This window comes from Ursus maritimus, unplaced genomic scaffold (assembly GCF_017311325.1).
Source record: "Ursus maritimus isolate PB19 unplaced genomic scaffold, ASM1731132v1 scaffold_2, whole genome shotgun sequence".
In the NCBI taxonomy this organism is placed as follows: domain Eukaryota; kingdom Metazoa; phylum Chordata; class Mammalia; order Carnivora; family Ursidae; genus Ursus; species Ursus maritimus.
In genome coordinates this window covers 29,006,748-29,027,691 of record NW_024424452.1, presented here as the reverse complement: position 1 = coordinate 29,027,691, position 20,944 = coordinate 29,006,748, and the positions used below count along the sequence as shown (strand labels likewise).

The following is a 20,944-nucleotide window of genomic DNA, read 5'->3' as shown; positions in this document are numbered from 1 at the left end:
CAGAAAGAATAAATTACCTAGGAATAAACCTGACTGAGGAGGTGAAAGACCTTACTCTGAAAACTATGAAACATTGGTATAAGAAACTGAAGACGACACAAAGAAATGGAAAAACATTCCACACTCAAAACCCACAGCAATCTACAGGTCTAATGCAATCTCTATCAAAATACCAAGGACATTTTGCAGAATAGAGAAAACAATTTTACAGAAGTAGAGCAAACAATCCTAAAATTTGGATGGAGCCACAGAAGACTCTAAGTAGCCAAAACAATTTTGAAAAAGAAAAAGAAAAAACTGCAAGTATCACAATTCCAGCCTTCAAGCTATATTACAAAGCTGTGGTAATCAAAACAGTATGGTACTGGCATAAAAAGACTGATCAGTGAATAGAAAACTCTCCAAGAAACCCACAATTATATGGTCAGTTAATCTTTGGCAAAGGAGAAAAGAACATGCAATGGAAAAAGACAGTCCCTTCCACAGATGGTGTTGGGAAATTGGACAGCTACATGCAGAACGAAACGATCACTTCCTCACACCGTATACAAAAATAAATTCAAAATGGATTAAAGATCTAAATGTGAGACCTGGAACCATAAATATCTTAGAAGAGAACATAGGCAGTAAGTGGTTTGACATCAGCCATAACTTATTTCTAGGTCTGTCTCCTGAGGCAAGGGAAACAAAAATAAACTATTGGAACTACGTCAAAAAAAAAAAAAAAGCTTCTGCACAGCAAAGGAAACAAAACTAGAAGACTGCCTACTGAGTGGGAGAAGGTATTTGCAAATGACATATCTGATAAAGGTTTAGTGTCCAAGATATATGAGAACTTAGTAAACTCAATACCATAAACACACATAATCCAATTTAAAAATGGGTAGAAGACATGAACAGTCATTTCTCCAAAGACGACATCCAGATGGCCAACAAATGAGAACATGGTCAGCATCACTCAGCATCAGGGAAATACAGCTCAGAACCACAACGAGACAGCCCCTTACACGGGTCAGAAGGGCTAAAATCAACACCACAAGAAACAGATGCTGGTGAGGATGCAGAGAAAAAGGAACGCTTACACACTGTTGGTGGGAACGCACCCTGGTGCAGCCACTGTGGACACGAAGATGGAGGTTCCTCAAAAAATGAAAAACAGAATTACCATATAATCCAGTAGTTGGCTACTGGGTATTTACCCAAAAAATACAAGAACACTAGTTCAAAGGGATACATGCACCCCTGTGTTTATAGCAGCATTATTTACAATAGCCAGATCATGGAAGCAGCCCGTGTCTATCCGTACGGGAACGGATAAAGAACACACACACACGAGTATTAGCCATAAGAAAGTGAAATCTTGCCATTTGCAACAACATCTCTGCATCTAGAGAGTGTAATGCTAAGCTAAATAAGTCAAAGAGAAATACGGTATGATTTCACTTATCTGTGGTATTTAGGAAACCAAACAAACGGGGGCGGGGATAAGGCAAAACCAAAAAATAACTATACAGAACACACTGAGGGTCACCAGAGGGGAGGTGGGGGGCCATGGTGAAACAGGTGATGGGGAAGAAGGAGCGCAGTTGTGATGAGCACTGGTGATGGATGGAAGTGTTGAGTCACTATGTTGTATACCTGAATTAACGGAACAACGTATGTTAACTACACTGGGATTAAATTTTTAGAACAATCTGATGTTGGTCTCAGACCTGGTTCTGAACATCAACTCTGCCACCTCCAGTGCGACGTGGGCCCAGTTGTCGTCTCTGAGCCTCCGTCTCCACTCCGGTGTGACAGGAGGGCCCACCAGCTCCAGGACGCTTCCCCGCCTCCTCTCCCCCAGAGCCAGGGACCCTGCGTTCTGAGTCTACTGCGGGGTAGCACACAGGCTTCAGAGTCACACTAGCGGGCCCTCATCCCAGCTGGGCCCTGCAGGAGAAGCCCTTTGCCCTTCCTGAGCCACGAGGATCCTTCTACCCCGCCGCGTGGAGACTCTGAGGATCCAGTGCACTGACCACTTCCGGGTGCCCCCAGCGCGAATGGCAGCCCCTGCGGCTGTGCCGAAGCTCTTGCCCGGGGCTGCTGCTCTAGAGAAGGCTGGGAGTCACCAGTTGGAGAGTGGACCGTCTTGGCTTTGCACTCAGGCCACTCATCTCTGCAAGGACTCAGCTCTGCCCTAGTAGCATGAAAGCACCATAGACAATAGGCAGACCCTGTGGTTTGCCAACCCCTGCTCCGTGTCCATCTACAAGTTTCGCCTTTCTCTTTAGCTTCAGCCTTGCAAGCTAGGGTGGCAGTGTTTTTTTTGTTTTGTTTTGTTTTTGTTTTTAAGATTTTATTTGACAGAGCACAAGCAGGGGGAGCGGCAGAGGGAGAAGCAGGCTCCCCACTGAGCAAGGAGCCCAACGCAGGGCTTGGTCCCAGGACCCCAGGATCATGACCTGAGCCGAAGGTAGACGCTTAACCGACTGAGCCACCCAGGTGCTCCTAGGGTGGGAATGTTCTTACCGACTTTTACAGAAAAGGAAAGAACTCCAGAATGAGGAGAGTACAGTACATCGTGGAAGGAGGAGGGAAGCCTGGGATTCGGACAGCTAGCAACCTGCTACCTCAGTGCTCTTAACCCTGGGCCCCTTAACCTCTCCGTGCCTTGGCTTCCTCACCTGGAAAGGGGGTACGAACGGGCCCTCCCTCCCTGGCTTCGGTGTGGTTTATTGCATCCATACAGGGCAGTGAGGACAGTGCAGGGCATACAGCAAGCCAGCTGTAGCAATTCAAGCATAGAAGTGATACACCCCCGGCCATCAGGTCTCACGCCATGGTGCCCCAGGGATCTTGCTCCAGAATGACCAGTGGAGAAGCTGCTCGTTCCTCCACCAGTTACCAGGCGCCGCTGTGCACCAGGCTCAGGGAGCGTGCAGTCTCGTGGGGGAGACCAAAACCTCCAACAGATGGAATTCCTGCGATGGGAGATACGCGCCGCGAAGGGGATTTAGAAGCGAGGGACCATGTGAGGTGAGGGGCGGTGTCTCCAGTGGGTAACTTGCAAGCAGTGACATGAACTCATGAGGAACAGGTGTGGCCACGGGGAGAGTCTCCCTGGTGGGGGGAGGGTGGCCTTGTCTGCAGGTCGTAAGGGGCGTGAAATGTATTCATTGTTCAATGGCAGCCTCTGGAGGGCTGTGAGCAGGGGACCGTGCTGAGATCAGCTTTCTGTTCTAAGATACATTAAAGGAGATCATCTAGGACCATTAGCGCTTTCCTCAGAACCACGAGCGAGTAGTTATGGCCTGGTAGGAAGGTGGTGGCTGACGGTTGGGGAGCTTTGGACCCCTGGCTCACAGTTCCGCAAGCTTCCTGGGACTTTGAGTCTGTAGTCAGTGCACAAGGGTGGTTCTTTCCCAAGGCGACGGTTCTGAGCAGGTGTAGCGGCTGGACCCAGAGGAGACTCGATCCTGCCTGTGGAGCCCCCCAGGTGGCTTCCCGCAGGCCACGCTGTGTGTACCTGCTGTCACAGGGCCGCGGAGAGGGACCCAGGGAGACTGCTCCTTGGCGGCCTGTAAGCAGCAGTGTAGGGGCTCTCTCATGCGACATTTTGTTCTGTTTATTAAATGAGTAACGTGTGCGTAAGTCCTCGTTACAAACATTTCCTCAGTGTCAGTATCCACAGCAAACGCATCGCCCTGTGTCTGCTTATCTCTGCGTTTACGTGCATGTGCTCATTTTCTCATTTGAGGTTTTGTTTTTAATAACATTAGGATCCTACGCAGTCTTCTGTAACCCGTTGTTTTCGCGTTATTCGCGGATGTGCGTGCACACGGGTGTGTCATCCTCGGTGACGGCGGGCCGCGGTGCGTGTTACGAACGTGCCATTGCGGATTGAAGGAGGATCCCGACCTCCAGGCTGATAGGTTGTTTGCAGGCCTCCCGATCCGAAGCCAGGCTGCATCGCATATCCTCACACACGTCTTTGTGAAAATGCTCCCCTCTGTGTCAAAGGGACCCTGGAAGTGCAGTTCCTGAGTCCGGGGTCCCATAGGGTACGTGTTCTCCTTCGCACACAGCTCCTCCGGTTTCCTGAAAGGTGTCAGCTGTTTGTATGGGCTGCAGCCACCTAGGACCGCCGCCCCAGTGCTTGGCCACAGCATATTTCGCCAGCTTGCATTTCTCTGCTCCCCGAGAGTGGTCTGGGGCTGTGCCGGGTGCCCCGCGGACTCGCTCATTCCACGTGTCTTCACGCAGTGCCTGTTCTGGCCACCCCCCACCGACGTGCCCGCTTGGCATCTGTGAACCAGACTGACCACGGCAGCACTCGCCAACGGCTCATGCAGGGGAGGGGGCAGGGGCCGGGGACGCCGCACTGAGACCCCAGCAAGAGGACAGAAGGGAAGGAGGAGAAGGAGCGCACAAGGGCACGTGGCTTTCTTTGGGGCCCAGTAACTACAGAGGCAGCGGGACAGGAGTGTGCCCAGCTCCCGCTGAGAAGCCTTAAGGCTGGAGGGGAGGAGGCAGGACCGTGTCCGGGATGGTCGTGCGGAGTATCCTAAGGGTTTCACTCCGAGAGGAGGGAGATGAGAGGGTTTGGAGCCAAGGAGTGTCCTCATCTGGCTTGTTTTAGCGGGATGGTTCCAGCCCTGATTCAGCTCCCCAAGCTTCAACAAATATTAGCAGAATGACTAACAAGCCTGTTTATCTTCCCCCATGAAGTGCTCACCCTGCATGTTTGTTGGGCTGTCTGCTCATTCTTGGTGGTTCGTAGGAGCCCTTCAGACACTCTGGGCCTTCCCTGGTCTGCCTCCCCCCACACGGCGGGACACCCGTCTCTCCTTCTCTACTGTGTTTCTGCATGTGGCTTTAGGTCTGTTCACTTCACGCTGCCTTGTAACACCACCCTTACGGTTTTCTATGCTTCTTGTCCTCTGCACCCGCAGCGTTAAAACCACTGAGCTTTTACTAGCGGACCGAATCTGGGTGATGCTTCAGAGGCGGTGCCTTATTAACAGTCTCAAAAGTCCTATTATCACCACTCTCTAGGAGAGAAGTGAATATGGATTATTACTCCTGTTTTCTCAAAGTAAACCTCAGAAGTGCTCGTGGCTTTCTGATTCCAAGGCCCATGTTCCGGTGTCACACATGGCCACCTCCACTAAGCTGGGCATGACCAGGGTACCGTCCGACCTGAAGAACAAGGCTCAGTTGCCATAAAGAAACTAAGACACAGTGACTGGGTGGCCCACGAGCAGAGGTGACTTTGGAGCAAGACCTGCAGCTCAGGGATAACTGAGCAGAGCCGGGGGTGGCGCGGGCTGGACCCGAGGGCCGCCGGGAGCTGTACAGGAGGGAAATGGAGGGGGACTTAGGACGAGGTGCCAAGGAATCCACGAACTCAGGGAGACCATTTCGAAATCTGTTGCGAGTCCAGGCCAGAGGCCGTGGTGGCTGGATCTGGGATGTCACCGTGGGCATGGAAGTGCAAGTGTTGCACATGTGTCCAGACGGAGAGCCCACGGGCCACTTTGGTGAATTAGGCATGGAATGTGAAGGGAAGAAAGACCAAGATGGTGGGTCAGGGTTTGAGCAAGGAGGCAGGTAGTCGTACCGATTAGGAAAGCTGAGAAGACCAGAGAGGAGGTGAGATGGGGAAATGGAGAATTTCTGTGTTGGCCAAGTTTAAGATGGGCAGTGGTTACCATCGAGCCCTGAGTCCCACCGGTAAGGAGGAGAGATGGGGCTGAGAAGGGGCAGTGGCAGGATCCAGGGAGTGGAGTTTCCAGGAGGAACTAGCCAGGGGTAGAGGGCTAATTAGAGGCAGTGAGAACGATCCAGTCCCTTTTCAAAGCAGCCTTTCAGGGGAGGTCCCAACATGGCAGCTGGGGTGCAAAGCTTCCCGAATGTCAGTGTCCGTCTGCTCGGGAACCCGTGGGACACCCACTTGGGGTAATGAGCTCTAACTGAAGAGGCTCCCAGCCAGGTGCCCAGTGTCACCCCAACAGCATCAGGGCGTCTGTAACGATCAGAAGCCCATCCACTGTCCAGGCCGTGAAATCATTAAAGCCGACATGTCTGGGGGCCACAGTGGGCAGTACAGTGTTTTTATGGACTTGCGCCATCCTTCAACATGTACTAGGCCTAATACATTTTTACTTTTCTCCAATAGCATCATTGACCGCAGGCACACGCGCGCGTACACACACACACACACACACACACACACACACACACTCGTGTGCACGCTCTGTCTTGGTGCCCTGTCTGCCTGGCACATGCTGTACCTTCCCCTCCAGCTCAGCTGCCCCCCCCACCCCAGTCCAGTCTCCAAACAGAAATGGAACACTTCCCCCTCTGATTGGTCCCTGTGCCCACGGAGGCGCTCTCTCCAGCACCCTCGTACTCTCCCCCCACCCCCGCTCTGTTGCTACTGCCCCATCTTGGTTCTGACCTCAGGATCCTGCTCCTGGGGCCATACCAACCCCACAGGGCACCCTGGCTCTGGGGCTCCTCTCTGTCCTCGTCACTCCCGGCCCCACTGGGAAACTTCAGAGGCTGTACGTCTGAAGTGGGTTACACTAATGGGGCTCCCCACCATCCTCAGGGGGCTCTCATAGCAGTCCACCATCTAGCCCCTCTTCCAGCCTCAGAGCCCACCTCATACTGTCTTCCCAGAACCCTTGAGATATTTTTCTCTGCAAATATCTCTGTCATCTGCCCCTTAGCCCAGAGGATGAGAAGAACTGGCTGTAGTCAGACGGGCCCAGGCTGGCGTCCTGCTGTCACATAGGAAACGTGTGACATCGGACCAGTCCCTGCACCTCTGCGTGCCACATTCGACGCTCTGTTCTAGACTCCATGCGTGCAGCAGAGCCCCCACCTCCCAGTTGGGTGGGCGGGAGACACACATACAGGGTTGGTGCTCAGGCCCCGGCCCTCCAGCAAGCACCCATGACTGTCCCCTGTGCACGCTGGCACTGCGGCTCTCCCGGCCGTGTCAGCCTGTCTGTGGCATCCCAGGACAGACTGCCTGGATCTAAAGGAACATCACGGCACCTCCCTCATGAGGCCAGCGTGTAAAGATGATATTGAAAATCAGTCACCAGAGACCTTTCGGGGTTAGGAAGTGTGGTGATCCGAAGAACCACCAGAACCATCTGTGGGTCATCTGCGAGGGCAGAACTCTTGGGCCCCAGATCTAACCAGGGCGCAGGCAACCGAGGAAGTGCATGGAGGCCACCTTCCACTAATCCCCAGAGACGGTGTTCACACGGCGAAACCTTCAAGACCGTAGCGGAGTGACCGGCGCACGGCTACAGCGCGTCCTCTGGATCCCCATCGTAGTAGGGGCCGGGGCTCGAAAGCGTGCCCACAGTGAGTTCAAAGGCTGCGTGGCCTGGTACATCTGGACCAACACAGCCGCTTGCAGCCCTCATGCCACCGGCCGGCGGGGGTGAAGCGAGGCCTCCCCCAACCCCGCAGATAGGAGGGCAGCTGTTCTTCGTGGTTTGCTCACTGTGGAGGCAGAACGCAGTCCTCCTAACTCCTGCACACACACACCTCCCCAAGGAGCCGGGTCTCAGAGGACAGTGGTCATAGCTTTGGTAGAAAAGAGCTCGGTCCCATCCGTGAGCCAGGGTCCAGCCCGGCAGCCGGCATCACCCATGCGAAGCCACCCTCCAAGCTACGAAAGGCGGCTCCCAGCAAATGGAATATTGACCGGCTCTCTACACCCGGTTTATAAGCGAAATAAAAAGTAAATCTCTCCCCATGGCCATTTTTCACTGCTGTGTCTGAGACCATCGGATCGATGTCACCCACATGCTGGGGACTGGGATGCCACAGGGGTGCACCCCAGAGGCTTATTAAAAAGAGTTGTCACCCCTGGGGCTCCTGGCAGGGTCTGCTTACAGACACGGATTCCTTTGGCTCCCAGATGGTAGCCAGCAGGAGGGGGGAGGAGTTGTTTCTGAAAGGGTTGCCAAGTTGATAGGTCAAGGAGAGAACCCCAACAGCTCGAGGAGGTACGTGGGGGACATGTGGGCTGTGTCCTGGGTGAGCAGCCGTGCTCAGGAGGCTGCTTCCCCCACTGCCTTCCAGCGAGGGCCGAGGCCAGTTTCCAGCTGAGCTGAGAACCAGGTGCACGGTGTCGGTCATGGGGAAGAGACGTCCCCACAGAGCTCCTGTCTCCAAGGCAGGGAGTCCCTAGAGCCCAGGAAGTTCACATCCCGTGGCCTGGGGAAAGGAGGCCTCTGCATCCCTCCATCCCTTGCTTCCTGCACACTGGTTCGAAGTCTGAGACCCTCCCCGTATGGACCCCAACATGGCTTTAACAGGACCAGAAGGACAGGACTGTTAGAGCGTGGGAACGGTTAGAGCCATGCGTTGGGGACCAAATCCCAGTTCAGCAGCGGGGGAAGGACAGTTACCAGGCAAGCAGCACAGTCCCATGCTGTGTCGTACGGGCCTGCCAGAGACGATCCTACCATGTCCTTCCACCTTGTTTTTTCAGCTTGGGCCATTTCTTTAAACAGCCTTAAGACAGAGTTCACATGCCATACAATTCGCCCATTGAAAGCTGCCCAAATCAGTAGCTTTGCGTCCAGAGAACACACAGCTGCCACCCTGCTTTAGTATCTTTTCATCAGGGCAGAAAGGAGCCCCATGTCTCCCCTGCTCCAAGCAACCACATACGTCCTGTTCTCCAGGTAACCCTACTCCGGACGTTCCCACTAGCAGGATCACAGTACTCAGACCGGTGAGCCTGGCGTGTCTCGATCAGCATGGGGTTTGCAAGGCTTAGCCACGCCGGGGCACATGTGGGGCTGGCAGCGTCTCTCCCTCCCCCTGAGGGCTTCTGGCTGGCCCGGGAGTTGAATCCGCATATGCCCGAGGAACAGGGAAAAGCACAGAGCCATAGGTGCTCCAAGACACGGGAATGGTGAGGAAATAAAGACCCCCAAACCGCCAAGACTACCTGCTTCTGTGTAACGTGGAACCAAAGGCAGGTGTGGAAGAGTGATCTAATTTGGGGGGGGGGGGCACAAGGAAGAGGAGAATTAGTTTCACAAGATCTATCTGTATAGAATGCTCTTGGCCTCCACTTTTCGAGAAGACTGTTACTTTACTTCCGGTGTAGAAAGGATGTCCTTCCCATGGGAGTTTTAGGTTTTCTGCTTTTAAGGAAAGGGAGAGTCCTTCCCTCGCATTTGCTGCTTCTCACCTGCCTTAAACCTGTGTAGTCGGGGACCACGGTGATGTGGCGGAGGGGTGTGGTGTGGCGGAAGGGTGCGGGGTGGCAGAGGGCCGTGTTCTGCCCCCTGGGACTTGCACCAGAGCCTCAGCACCCCTACAGCTGACAGACCTCAGCCACTCTCCTGATAGACACTGGGGCGTCCGTGCTTTGGGGCCATTATGACTCCTGCTGCTTTCAACACCCAAGTCCAAGTTTCTGTGTCGGACGCATTTTCACTCCTCTTGGGTGTCAGGTCCCACGGCAACTCTGTAATCATCGGGGGAACTGCCTGCCTGTCTTTGACGGCAGCCACAACAGTCAGCATTCCCACCGGCAGGTGGTAGGGCTCTGATCTGTCCCCATCGTGCCCAACACTGGTGTTGCTGGATAGTAGCCATCCGAGGGGGCGCGAAGGCAGCCTGCACTGGGGCTTCGAGGCGTGTGTCTGGCTTGCTAACGATGTTGAGCATCTTTTCACAGCTGATGGGTCATTTATATATTGTCCTCAGAGAAAGACATATTCAGATGCTGCGCTCATTCTTAAATTCAGTTGTCTTTGTACTATGATCCGTCTTACAGGGGAGGACTGGGAGGCCGGGCGCACCCATGACCTGTCCACATAGCCCTGCTGGTAAATTACCTGGAATCCCCAGGGCCCCTGCTCTTTCTGCCCAGATAAGGGGACAAGGTCACAGTCTCCTATAGGAGAATCAGATCAGAGATGCCCATTCATGCTGCAGTGGATCTAAAAAGACTGCCTTTCTCGGACAAGCTTCTTGAGATGGACATATAGATTATATGTGGTAAACCTTGCCCTTTCTCCTGTATGGTTCTAGGAGTTTTGACAAAAGCATGGGGTCCTAGAACTACCACCATCATCAAGGTACAGAATGGCAGCCCTTAACCCCCAGCGTCACCTAGAGCATGCTGTCGTCAACCCTGGCACCCTGGGATCTGTCCCTGTAGTTTTGCCCTTTTCCAAAATGTCTTATGAACAGAATCAGGGGATAGCCTTTGAGGCTGGCTGCCCCCCCCCTTTTTTTTTAACTTGAGGACACCTGGGTGGCTCATAAGTGTCTGCCCTTGGCTCAGGTCATGATCCCAGGGTCCTGGGATCAAGTGCCCTATCGGGCTCCCTGCTCAGCGGGGAGCCTGCTTCTCCTCCTGCTCGCATACTCGCTTGCTCTCTAGAAAAAAAAAAAAAAAAGTCTTAAAATTTTTTTGCGAGAGCAAGCGAGGAGTTGGGGGTGGGGGGTTTGGTTCATGTGTTCGTCCTTCGTTGATGAGTCAGCAACCTGCTACAGTTGGTGTGTGTTCTCCATCCCTGGTAGCAGATAGAGTGTGGCCAAATGTAGAAGGGGTGGTTGTGTTGCCAAGTCTTCGCTCACGCCCGCGTCTCCCTGCAGAAGGCGGGTTCGTGCAGCGCCGGGACCGCACGGATCTAGATCACCTTGCAGCCTTCCCGGCCGCGCCACCGCCACGTGCCGCCCTGCGTCCATACGCAGCCTGGGGCATCAGCCCGTCCTCTTCCTGGAGCCTGTCTCACGGTTCTTCCTGCCCTTGCTGCCGAAGTCCCGAAGCTTGTCCTTGCCGGACGTCACCTGTGCTCTCGCATTCTTCTCTCAGTTGTCTCGGGGCCCTGAGAGCGCCACATCCACCTCGAAACGTCGCAGACTCAGGTGTTGAATGGGTCACACACGGTAGGACGGACCAGTAGCATCCCCATTTCACAGATCAGAAAACGGAGTTGAGGGAAGGTAAGGAATGTACCTTCCTCGAGGGTTCTCTAGAGTCTAATGGAAGGAACCCTGGTTTTCAGACTCCAAAAATGAGGTCCTGTCCAGTGCCTCACATTGTTTACGGAGGAAATCCCTGTGTAGGGTGGAGGTGGGGCCTTCCTTGTCTGTGGAAGGGGGCAGATTAGCCCCGACCTCGTAAAGGAGTTGGGAGGTCAGGAAGGTAGTTCCCCCTCATTTTTCAGTTCCGCTCCCGCCGAGGGCCCAGCCCCCACTTTCTCAGACAACACAGACGAGCCGGAGCAGTGACGGGGCTGGCTGCTCGGGGGCCTGCCGTCTATCGCCGGGGCCAGGGCGGAAACGGGCGCCGTCCCTTCAGTCCCACCGTGCACGAGGCACGGAGTCAGTGGCTCACAAGGATGGGGAGAACTGCCTTCTAAGGACACCGAGCTGTGACGGCAACAGAGGCAGTGGCTACAGCAGGAGCCCGAGGGAGCCTCGGTTCCAAAAAATCAAATGTCCCTTTTTTCAGGCTGCACTCACAAAGTGAGCTTCCCACCTCCCTGGAACAGCCCGTGCCCAGCCCTGGGGCGCCGCTGACCTCCTCCTGGTCAGAGCAGGCTTAGCCCCTGCCCCAGGCTCGCCGCCCCCTCTCCTCCCAGCTGACATATACCCACAGGCTCACCCCTTCTGCTACGATCACCTGCCCGTATTAGACACATGAAAAATCGTATGCTGTGAACACAGGAGATCTGCCCTCCCCCACTCTGGGCATGTAGTACGTTCTCGATGAGACCAGGACAGTGCCATGCAGCGGGGCTCTAGAAAGGATTCCGGTGGAACGAGCTTTGGGCCTGCTGATTCGTACCTCCGTACCCTAATCACCAGATTCCACTCGTGATTCTAGGAGTGGGACTATTTTAGACACTGCCTGTAGGGAGAATCCCACAGAATTCTAGCTTCCGCGGATTGAGCTCACGCAGCATCATCTCCTCTGGGTTCCTCCACGGGGTTGCGTGGGTCAGGATTTCCGGGAAGGCCAAGATTCTGTTATATATAATGGCCACATTATCTTTATCCATTCATCGTCCCCAGACTCTTAGCTGGTTTCGTGGCCTCGCCGTTGTGAGCGCTGCTGCAGGGAACATGGGGCTGCAGATGCCGTTTCAGGGTCCTGATCTCGGCTCTCCGGGGGAATCCCCAGAGCTGGGATTGCCGCATCGTACACTTCTTTCTCTCTGTCATCCTTTGAAAGCTCCATGCTGTTTCCCGGAGCAGCTCTACCATTTTGCGTTCCCGCCAACACCGTACAAGGCTTCCAAGCTCCAACTTCCTCCCCAAAACATTGAGGCTTTTGAGAATCACCATCCTGACAGGTGTGAGGTGAGAGCTCCCTGTGGTTTGGATGTGCATTTCCCCAATTAAGGAGCTGCCTAAGGGCTGGAGTAGGCCGGTCTCCAAAGACGACACGCAAATGGCCAATGGCTATAGGAAACTGTTGGGCAGTTCTTGACCTGAAACAGCAGCAGTTCCTTGGGGTGTGGCCTTCCACACGCCCGGGGCTGCCAGCTCTTCATCCACTGCCTTAGCGCCGACCCCATCATTAGTATGGCTTCCTGCTCCCCTGGACCTTCCCCCTCTGCCACCGGCTCAACTCCAGTGCCTGCCTGCTGCGCCCGCTGTCCCAGGTTTACGGGAGTTTCTGCCACAGCTTCTGCCCGTCTGGGCCAGCACGGCCATCAGGCCCCTTGTCGCTGCTTGCTGGGGCCTTGAGGATGGAGCTCTCCCTCCCCCCGTACCAGCTGCTTTCATGGTCGGACCCCCAGCAGGGATACTCAGAGCCCCCCAGGCATCGGCTCAGTGACGTCCCACTCCACCCGAGCGGCCAGTCCTGCCTTCCGGGAAGGCAAAGCAGCTGGCGGTGTCCCCCAGCACAGGACCCTTCCCATGGTGAGCCATGCCACTCTCTCCTCATTTTCTCAGCTCTTCCTCCTCCAGGAAGCCCTGTAAGCACCGTGATGCCCGAGTCTGGTGCCCTGCTCAGAGCACCGTGTGTTTACCCGTCAGGATACCAACTGTGCTCCTGGGCTCTGCACTGCCCATCCCCAGTGAGACCGTGGGCCCCTCTCTGCCTGGCGCAGTATCAGGCGACACAGCTCACGGGCTCTGAGTGGCTGAGTATCCCTTGAACTCTCAGAACAGCCCCACCTTCATTCTGTCCTGGAAGCCAAGGGTCAAGGAGAACAAGGCGGGCAGCTAGCATGTGGCCTTACGTGGGGTCAGCGCCCCTTCCTCCCGGCAGCATCCTGAGGGTCCCTAGCTCATCATCTCCATGGGACAGACGAGCAAGGCTCAGAGACAGCAAGGTGCCCTGGCTGGCAGGACTGGGCCTGGTTCAGAGCCGCTGCCCTGACACCCCAGGCTAGGCTACGTCCGCCACAGTCGGTGCCGTTTCTGGAAAAGAGGAATGTCCTGACTGACTTGTAACTCTCCCTCCCCAGAGCTGCTGAGCCCCGGGCCTGACAGGCTCTGGTGGGACTCAGCCCACCTTGTAGGCCGTGCCCAGTGAGGACAACAGCCACCGAGCTGGTCGGCCACTGGGACTCTGGATCCTGAACAGTGAAGGGAGGGGGTGGTTTCAAATGACGTTCACACCCAAGCCGTCCCCACCGCATGAGCAAGCGTCTGCTGCCCGTGCTGGGAGGGGCCTTCAGGCACAGGAGGCTTGGTAGCCGGGTAGTTCTGAGACAAGACCAGGACAGGGTGGCCTTCAGCCTGCGGCCAGATGTCCTTCTGAAGGAGGACCGTGCGGCCGAGCCGCTGGCCGGGCGTGGGAACGAGGTGGCCGCTCCCCCTTGTTCCAGGTCACATGTGGCGCTCACGCCGTGCCCGTGAAGCGGGGTGCATCTGGACTTCCGAGGGAGGAGACGGTCACGAGAGGAGTTTTTCAGTTTGTTACTGAGGTACTGTCCTGACCTCAAACCAAGGGGCGTCTCGCTGAGCACAGTGGCCGTGTCCCCGCAAAGGCATGAACATCCCTCGTCGTCTGAGCGCGGAACCGTCGTGGAGACACGGCAGGATGTAGGCTGTCCCACAGAGCCCAAGGGACCCATGCGGCAGGGGCAGTTTCCTTCACGTGGCTCATTCCCTCACTTGTCTGGAGGGGCGTGGACGGTTCTGGATCTGCCCCGTACTCCCTGGGTGGCCTGGGTCCTGCTGAGCCTGGTAGAGGGGCTGTCTTCCCTGGCCGAGTCTGGGGGCCACACATTCGGAAAGGTGGTGGCACAGGGACACTCAAGACATGAGTGTGAGTTTCATCTCGGCGTGGTTTTTTAGACACGTTTTGTACCAGTGAGACATTTATTGTAGAAGTTACGTTTTCTGCCAGCTGTGGAGAACATTATTGTTTAAATACCACATCTTTTGATTCCACTTTTCAAATCTCTGTACCACACAGAATAATCCCAAGCATGTCCACGCCCCAGTCCCCGGGGACTCTGCCGGGGTGGTTAAGGATCTCGAAAAGGGCAGAGGGCCCAGGTGGGCCCCGTGTGCTCATGAGACAGAGGAATGCAGGGGGCCAGAAGCAGGAAAAAGCAGGGAAACATTCTCCACTGGAGCCTCCAGAAGGAACCGGTTTTGCCAACATTCTGACTCTAGCTCCCTAAGACCCGTTTTGGACTTAAGACCCCCGCAACTGTAAGATGGTACGTGTTGCATTCAAGCCGCTAAGTATGGGGTCACTTGTTAAAAGAACCGTAGGAAATAAGTTCACCAGCATCGCGGTCACAGCCCAGACCCCTCCAGGCCCCTCTCCACAGGGCAGGCAGGGGTCACTTCAAATGGCAGCTGGACCGTGGAGGACCACCTGCCCCGCCCCACCCCACGAGCCTGCAGCGGGGCCACCTGACGAGCCTCCCTCCTGCACGGAGAGCCTCCGACCTGACCCACCAGCGCTCTCGGGTGCCTCTGAGTGGAGGCCGCAGCCTCAGGCTTCGGCCCAGGGAGGCCGTAGCTGCCTTCATCACGTCCCACCTATAACATCAACTCGCCGGTGGCCCGTCAGTGTCCGCCAGGCCTGGGAGAACCCGTGTTGCTCACGGCGGTATCTCCAGGGGCTTGAAGGGCTCGACCCACACGGTGCTCAAGAAAGTCGTGGAATGGAGAGACAAACCGCCTTGTGCTGCAGGTTTTTCTGAACCCCTGGCAGTGGGTTCCCACGCCCTCGTTTATCTTCGGTTCTCCTCATCCAACCTCCCCAGGTGCTCAGTGCCCCGTCCACCATGGCCTGCGGCGCTCCTGCTGTCCCGACGCGTAGACCGTTTAAAACCGAGACAGGTAATCCCTTCGGCTGGACTGCTGAGCTGTTTTACTATTTTTGGTTCTTGTCCCCAGGAACGTCCTTCTAATTAGACGTTGGCCTACATCCTGGTTATTCTCTTAGGATGAATTCCACAAGAAGTCCCCCTGTTTTTGCTACACCTCTTTTAACCTTAAATTTAATGTTATCCAAAGCATTTTCTTTTCTTTGATCTTCCAGCAAGGGCACGGTTCAATGACAATGGCGGAAGAAAGCCACGGCCCCCCTCGTACTCGCCAGTCGGAGCTGGAGAGCAGCTGTCCCCTCTGAGACCACTCCCGCCCTTCTCACACTGACTTAATCCAGTTCTCCCTGCTCTGTCTTACAGGGACATCACTCCTCCTGGAGAACCACTGACCAAGAACACCCGGCCCAAAGTGGCTTCCCGCTTCCCCAAGCTGTCCCGAGGTCACCCCAGAGAGACCCGCAACGTGGAGCCCCAGAGCGGCGACCTCTGACCTCCGCCGAATCCCAGACTTGGGCCCTATGTGCTACGCCAGCTGCCTCCGCCCAGCCACTCGGCGTCTGACCTGGCCCCGGCAGCCGGCCCCTTCCAGCCTGGAGTGAGCCCCCACGTCACCGGGTGAAGCCCCGAGAGCGCACCTTCCCCCCAGTCCCGTGACACTGATTAAACTGGGCAGTCTCAGAGGGCAAGGTGGCTGCTTGCCGGACAGACTCGGACACACGGGCACCCTCCCAGGGCCTGTCCCTTCCCCTCCCTCCAGCTCGGGGGCCGGCAGGAGGGTGGGCACCGGGGGCAGCTCGGAGCCCCTTGATGGAGGCGCACAACTCCGAGGTGGTTCGGAAACCACCTCTGGACTCTTTCCCACACAGGAATTAGAACGACTGTTACCCTTTTCTTTTTCTTTCCTGTTAACGTAACTGCCTGCTGTAACCTATGGACACGTGGGGTTAGAGGGGGGAGGTCGCGTTCCTTCCCCTTTTACTCTCTACCCGTGGTCCTAAGACCCCCTGGTTGTAGAATCCGTGGCTCGCGGTAACTCACATGGCTTTCCTGTGAAGGGGCCACTAAGGACGGTGAATGGAGGTGCACAGAGCACTTCCCCCAACCTTCGGAGCTTGGCTTCCGGAAGGACTAGCCCCTGTAGGTGAAACCTGAGGCCCCCTGGGCCCACATGCCCCTTGTGAGGCTTGGTGGCCCTGGGCTGTCCAGAAACCCGGGGCCTTGACCTCACAAGGCAAGAGGCCTCAAGGTCATGAGAGAGACTGTGTTCTGAGAACTACGGCAGAAGCAGCCACAGGCCCTCGGGCTTGCAGACTCCGGAGCCCGCAGAGCTCCACGTGGCTCCCTGGGAACCAGACAACATACACTCGCGACAGATCATGGTCATTCCCCAAAGACACGTTCACGCTGTACCCTCTGCCCCCCCACGTGCTCTCAGTGTGTGTCCCCCCCAGTCTCAGAGCAGGCCCCTCGGCAGGTGGGAACGGGATGAAGATGAGCAGCCCGGCCAGCTCCTGCTCCCACGTCAGCCCACTTCGCAGAACCAGAGGCCTTTGGCCAGTTTGAACGTGCAGCACCCCGGGCCCGTTGTGAACGGCACGTACAGCTATGAAGAGCTCGCGTTTTTTGGGGGAAGGACTGAGGAGCTTGGTCCGTGTTGTCCAACAGACCACGCGGCAGCCAGACTGACGTGAGCGAGAGGGAGGGCGTGAGGTGCTTGTGGACGGCTAACCCCAGCAGCTTCCTGGAACGTCAGAACCGCTCAGACTTGGGGAGCCGCCCCCCCACCCCAGGCAGGCATCAAGCATTTCCTAGACCAAGGGACATTCCAGCACGCGGCACCTGGAAGCTTTCTGTCGGGCATTCCCGTGAGCCAGGGGCAGCGGAGACGATTCCGGGCAGTTCAGCACAGCGACGTGCTGTCCGTGCCGCCCTCCAGGGAACCACGGCGGCCCGATCCACTTTGGAGGGAGCCATGAGCTGGGGGAGCAGACCGAGCCCACCGTTCCCGTGGGGGGAAGCTGGAGGGGCCCTGTCGCCAGCTCAGAGGGCTCGAGAGGATCCGAGACACCGTGTCCCAGGAAAGCTACACGGGGACTTGCCTTGTTTGCTAGGGGCTTCCTTTCCATTCCAGGTCCCACAGGGCCAGCCAGGTGCCCGTCACTGGCTGCGGGAACAGAGTCGCCCTGGACTCTGAGAGCTTGCGCTGCCCCAGTCCTGCCTCCCAGGGGTGGGGTCCTGCTCCCCCTTGGTCCCTGGGAAGCTGTGTTTGCATGGGATATGGAGTGGAGCCTCCCGCGGCTGACGTCCCCTGCGGCTGAGGGTTCTGCTCAACCCACCCGTTCGGGCACCAAACCCGAGACATGTCTGTGAATCTGACCTCACCTTCTCCAGAATTCCCGGAACCTGCTTTGACATTCTGCAGAGGTTAAAAAAACAAAGAAAAAAAAAAATGCCCAGGACTGTAAGGGACAGATGCTAAGCCTTGAGAAGCAATTACACACTCAGCCTGTATTCACAAAAGGAGAAACTCTGCCTGTTTTTTAAAGCTTGATCATTCATGGAAACCTTGCCCTGCTCTTCTGAGACGCGGCTGGAAAAGCCTGTTCCTGGGACCACATGCAACCCATCGAGGCTGCATGCGATGTGCACCCCGTGTTCGTGATGCCGCAGAAACCCTAGAACCAGTCAGCATACAGACCACCCCCCTCATTTCAGTTCCGACCCGCACGTGACCTACACATGACAGCCGCTCCTCAACGCCTTAATTCTGGGCTCACAGAATGTTCCGCGGTGGCACCTCCATCCCACTGCTCGAGATCCCTGCCCTGCTCCCCGGCAGGCGGGGTGGACACAGAAGCAGTGGACCTCCCGTTCCTGGAGCAAGAACCACAGACTCAGGTCCACCTCCCACACCACCCCCCCACCCCGTGGCTGTGTCATCTGCTGCCCTGCTGTCTGATCCAGTTCAGGGGGCTGGCTGGCCCCGCCCTGCATATCACCCACGCAGCCGCGTGACCCGCCAGAGGGAAAGATAGTGCAACAGAAAAAACCAGTGCAAGCTGTTCCTGGATCCAGTAAGAAGGTTCTTTGGCACCTCCCAAGCCAGCACCCGAGGAAGGTGACAGGGCTCACCGTGGGCACCTGGGCACCACTACCCAGGTACACCCAAGGTCTTTGGTTACAGAGGGATCCCCTACCATCCTACGAGTCCTAGCAGGAGACAGAAGCAGGGAAAGGGAGGAATGGGCTGAGGGTCTGTGGACAAGATGTGGCTACACGCTGGGCTCTGCTCCACGGCTGGGCGCCTCCTGAGTTCCCGCTAACCCCTCAAAGTTGTTGACATCGGGTGGATAGCACAGCCCCAGCTCCTGCCAAGAGCCAGCAGGCCCGGGAGGCCTAATGACGAATCCCGTTTGGGCCCGAGTCCAGAAGCGGGAACGGAGCACTGCCGGCCAGTCCCGCGATCAGACACCGCCCTGCTTGCCTCCCAGCACCCAGAACCAGGCTCTCTCTGGCCGGGCTGTGCCAAGGGTCCTCGTTTTCTCTCGGCTCCGCATGGGGAAGTTCACCCATCTGAGGCCCAGGGCACACGATTCTAGGCCGCAACCGCCCGCCCCCACCTGCTGACCTTCACTGGGGTACCGGCCCGCCCCCACGCATGCAGGCCAGGCTTTGTCCTGTGCGGCCCCCACAGGCACCCGCCCCACCAGTCTCCTCCAGAAGCCTTCATGCCTCAGCCTGGCACCTTCGTGCCAGCACCAGAGCCCGTGCCCGGGGAGCCGCTGTACTCCTCAGGGGCTGTCTCGCCTGGGCGCGGAACTGAGGGCAAACAGGCTCCATTTTCAGCCTGGAGCGGCCGGACCACCACCTGCCGGGGCCCCACCTGCCCAGGAGCATCAGACCGGCGAGGAGGCATCCCAGAAGGGGCACACCTCCTGCTCGATTTCTTCCCCGAAGGCAATAATTGTCCTGACCTTTCCTCCGTGTTCCGCTCGGGACCGTGCCGCGCACGCTGGGCTCTGGCCCCCACCCGGGCCGCGGCAGACAGAGGCTGCTTCTGGCAGGCAGCCGTCTGCTCAGGAGCAAGGTCTTGTACAACCATCCTTTTTCTAAATATTTTGCATTGTTTCATTAAAGCTAACATTAAATATTTGCTGTTGGGTTTGGCTTCTGTGCTAATTCCGCACAATTGTAGCACTGTATATTTTATCTAACATTTCCGTGCCAAAAAGTTCGTTTTCATGTTTCTGTAACACGTGGTTTTGATTAGGTTTCTAAAATAAAACCTCAGCTCCTGGATCGGTAGGGATGAGGGGGGACCGTCGGCGCCCTCCGAGCCCACCGGCTCTGGGCTCGGCCGACCGCGACCCAGACGCAGCTGCTCGGCTCACCCCGCGCTCACCTTCCCCGCGGCTACGAACCACTGCTGTGCACGGGCCTGCGTGTGACACTCTGGGCGAGGGCAGGGGGCCTCTACCCGCGTGTCTAAATCCTCACCGCCACAGCGAATGGGCTTCTTTACCTACCTAACCCGTTTCTTGAGAGGAAAATACAAAATCTGGTTTCTCTACAGCGCGGCTGAGCTTACAGCCTGGATGAGCCCCCACCGCTAGAACACGCTGAATGCACTAACTGTTCTGAGGTGCGGGGGTTCCGTGCTCCCTGCCCAGGGAGCGCCCCTCTCCCCGGAGCCTGAGCCGGCCCGCTTCCCGCCTTCCCCACTGCGAGCCGCGAGGCCACTCGTTCACCTGGAAGGATTCTTTCCACCCTCAGGAGAAACCGGAGCCGAGGCCCTTGCAAAAGCCAGGACCGTGGCCACAGAAGGATACGGAAGAGCAGACGGCGCATTTGCACCCCGAGTTGCTGAAAGGAGCCTGGAGAACGCGTTTGCCGGAGTGAGGGGGTGGTGGAGCTCACGAGGATGCTTTCCCATCTGGCATTCGGCCTAGAAACAACGTCCTTACCTCGGCGGCCTTAGCTTCCCCACCGCTGCCATCGTCGTTCGGTAGAACACCGCTCGCCGTAGCAAATACGGACTTCCTGCAGGAAGGCGCCTGGTGAACGTATCCCAGCAGAGTCCCCCTCAACTGACGGGGTCCCCGTGAACCCTATGCCGGGGAGGGGGGAATTCGGCAACACATGGAGAGTCTAGTCCACTGTCCGGACGAACGTGGGGCCTAGCAGTCGGCAGATTTGCTCTGAAACGTGAAGTATTATGTTAACTGCCCTCTTATGTTAAGGTTTACACAATAGAATTTTTAAACAAATGTGTTTAATTTTCTAAAATCTCTTGTATTAAAATTTTCTTTTGGAATAAGCTGTGGTGATTTTGTTACAATCTGGTTGAGATACACCTCTTTACAACGACAATAAAAACGGTCACGTTTTATAAATTAGATGGTCCACTTATGGTCTGTTTCTTTGTGTTCTTTTTCAGCAGTTGGAGAGTAGCTCAACTTTCAATACACACATTATAAAAATTTCCAGAAAGCTCACCCCCCATTTCCCGGGAGAGCCTAGAAAACAGCATTCACTTCGAGCGACCTCAGCTTTATCAGAGCCGAAGTGGAGCAGAAATCCCAGTGCGAGCCGGTAGCCCTGGGGGACTTGGAGAAGTGCCATCGGAATGCCATACAGAAATAACCCTTGTTACA

The 20,944-nt window shown here is 56.3% G+C and overlaps 1 protein-coding gene across 2 annotated transcripts in view; it reads left to right on the top strand.

The window, feature by feature from the left end:
• SNX29 (sorting nexin 29) overlaps positions 1–20,686 on the top strand; it is a 511,108-nt gene extending 490,422 nt beyond the window's left edge. Inside the window, exon 21 of one of the 2 annotated variants that reach the window (XM_040635311.1) lies at positions 15,651–20,686. In XM_040635311.1, the coding sequence (XP_040491245.1) occupies positions 15,651–15,780 (130 nt within the window). In that variant the 3' untranslated portion in view covers positions 15,781–20,686. Of the gene's footprint in view, positions 1–6,716; positions 7,759–15,650 lie in introns of those variants that run through there. The other variant, XM_040635312.1, reaches the window with a different exon arrangement.
• The last annotated feature ends 258 nt before the right edge of the window (positions 20,687–20,944 follow it).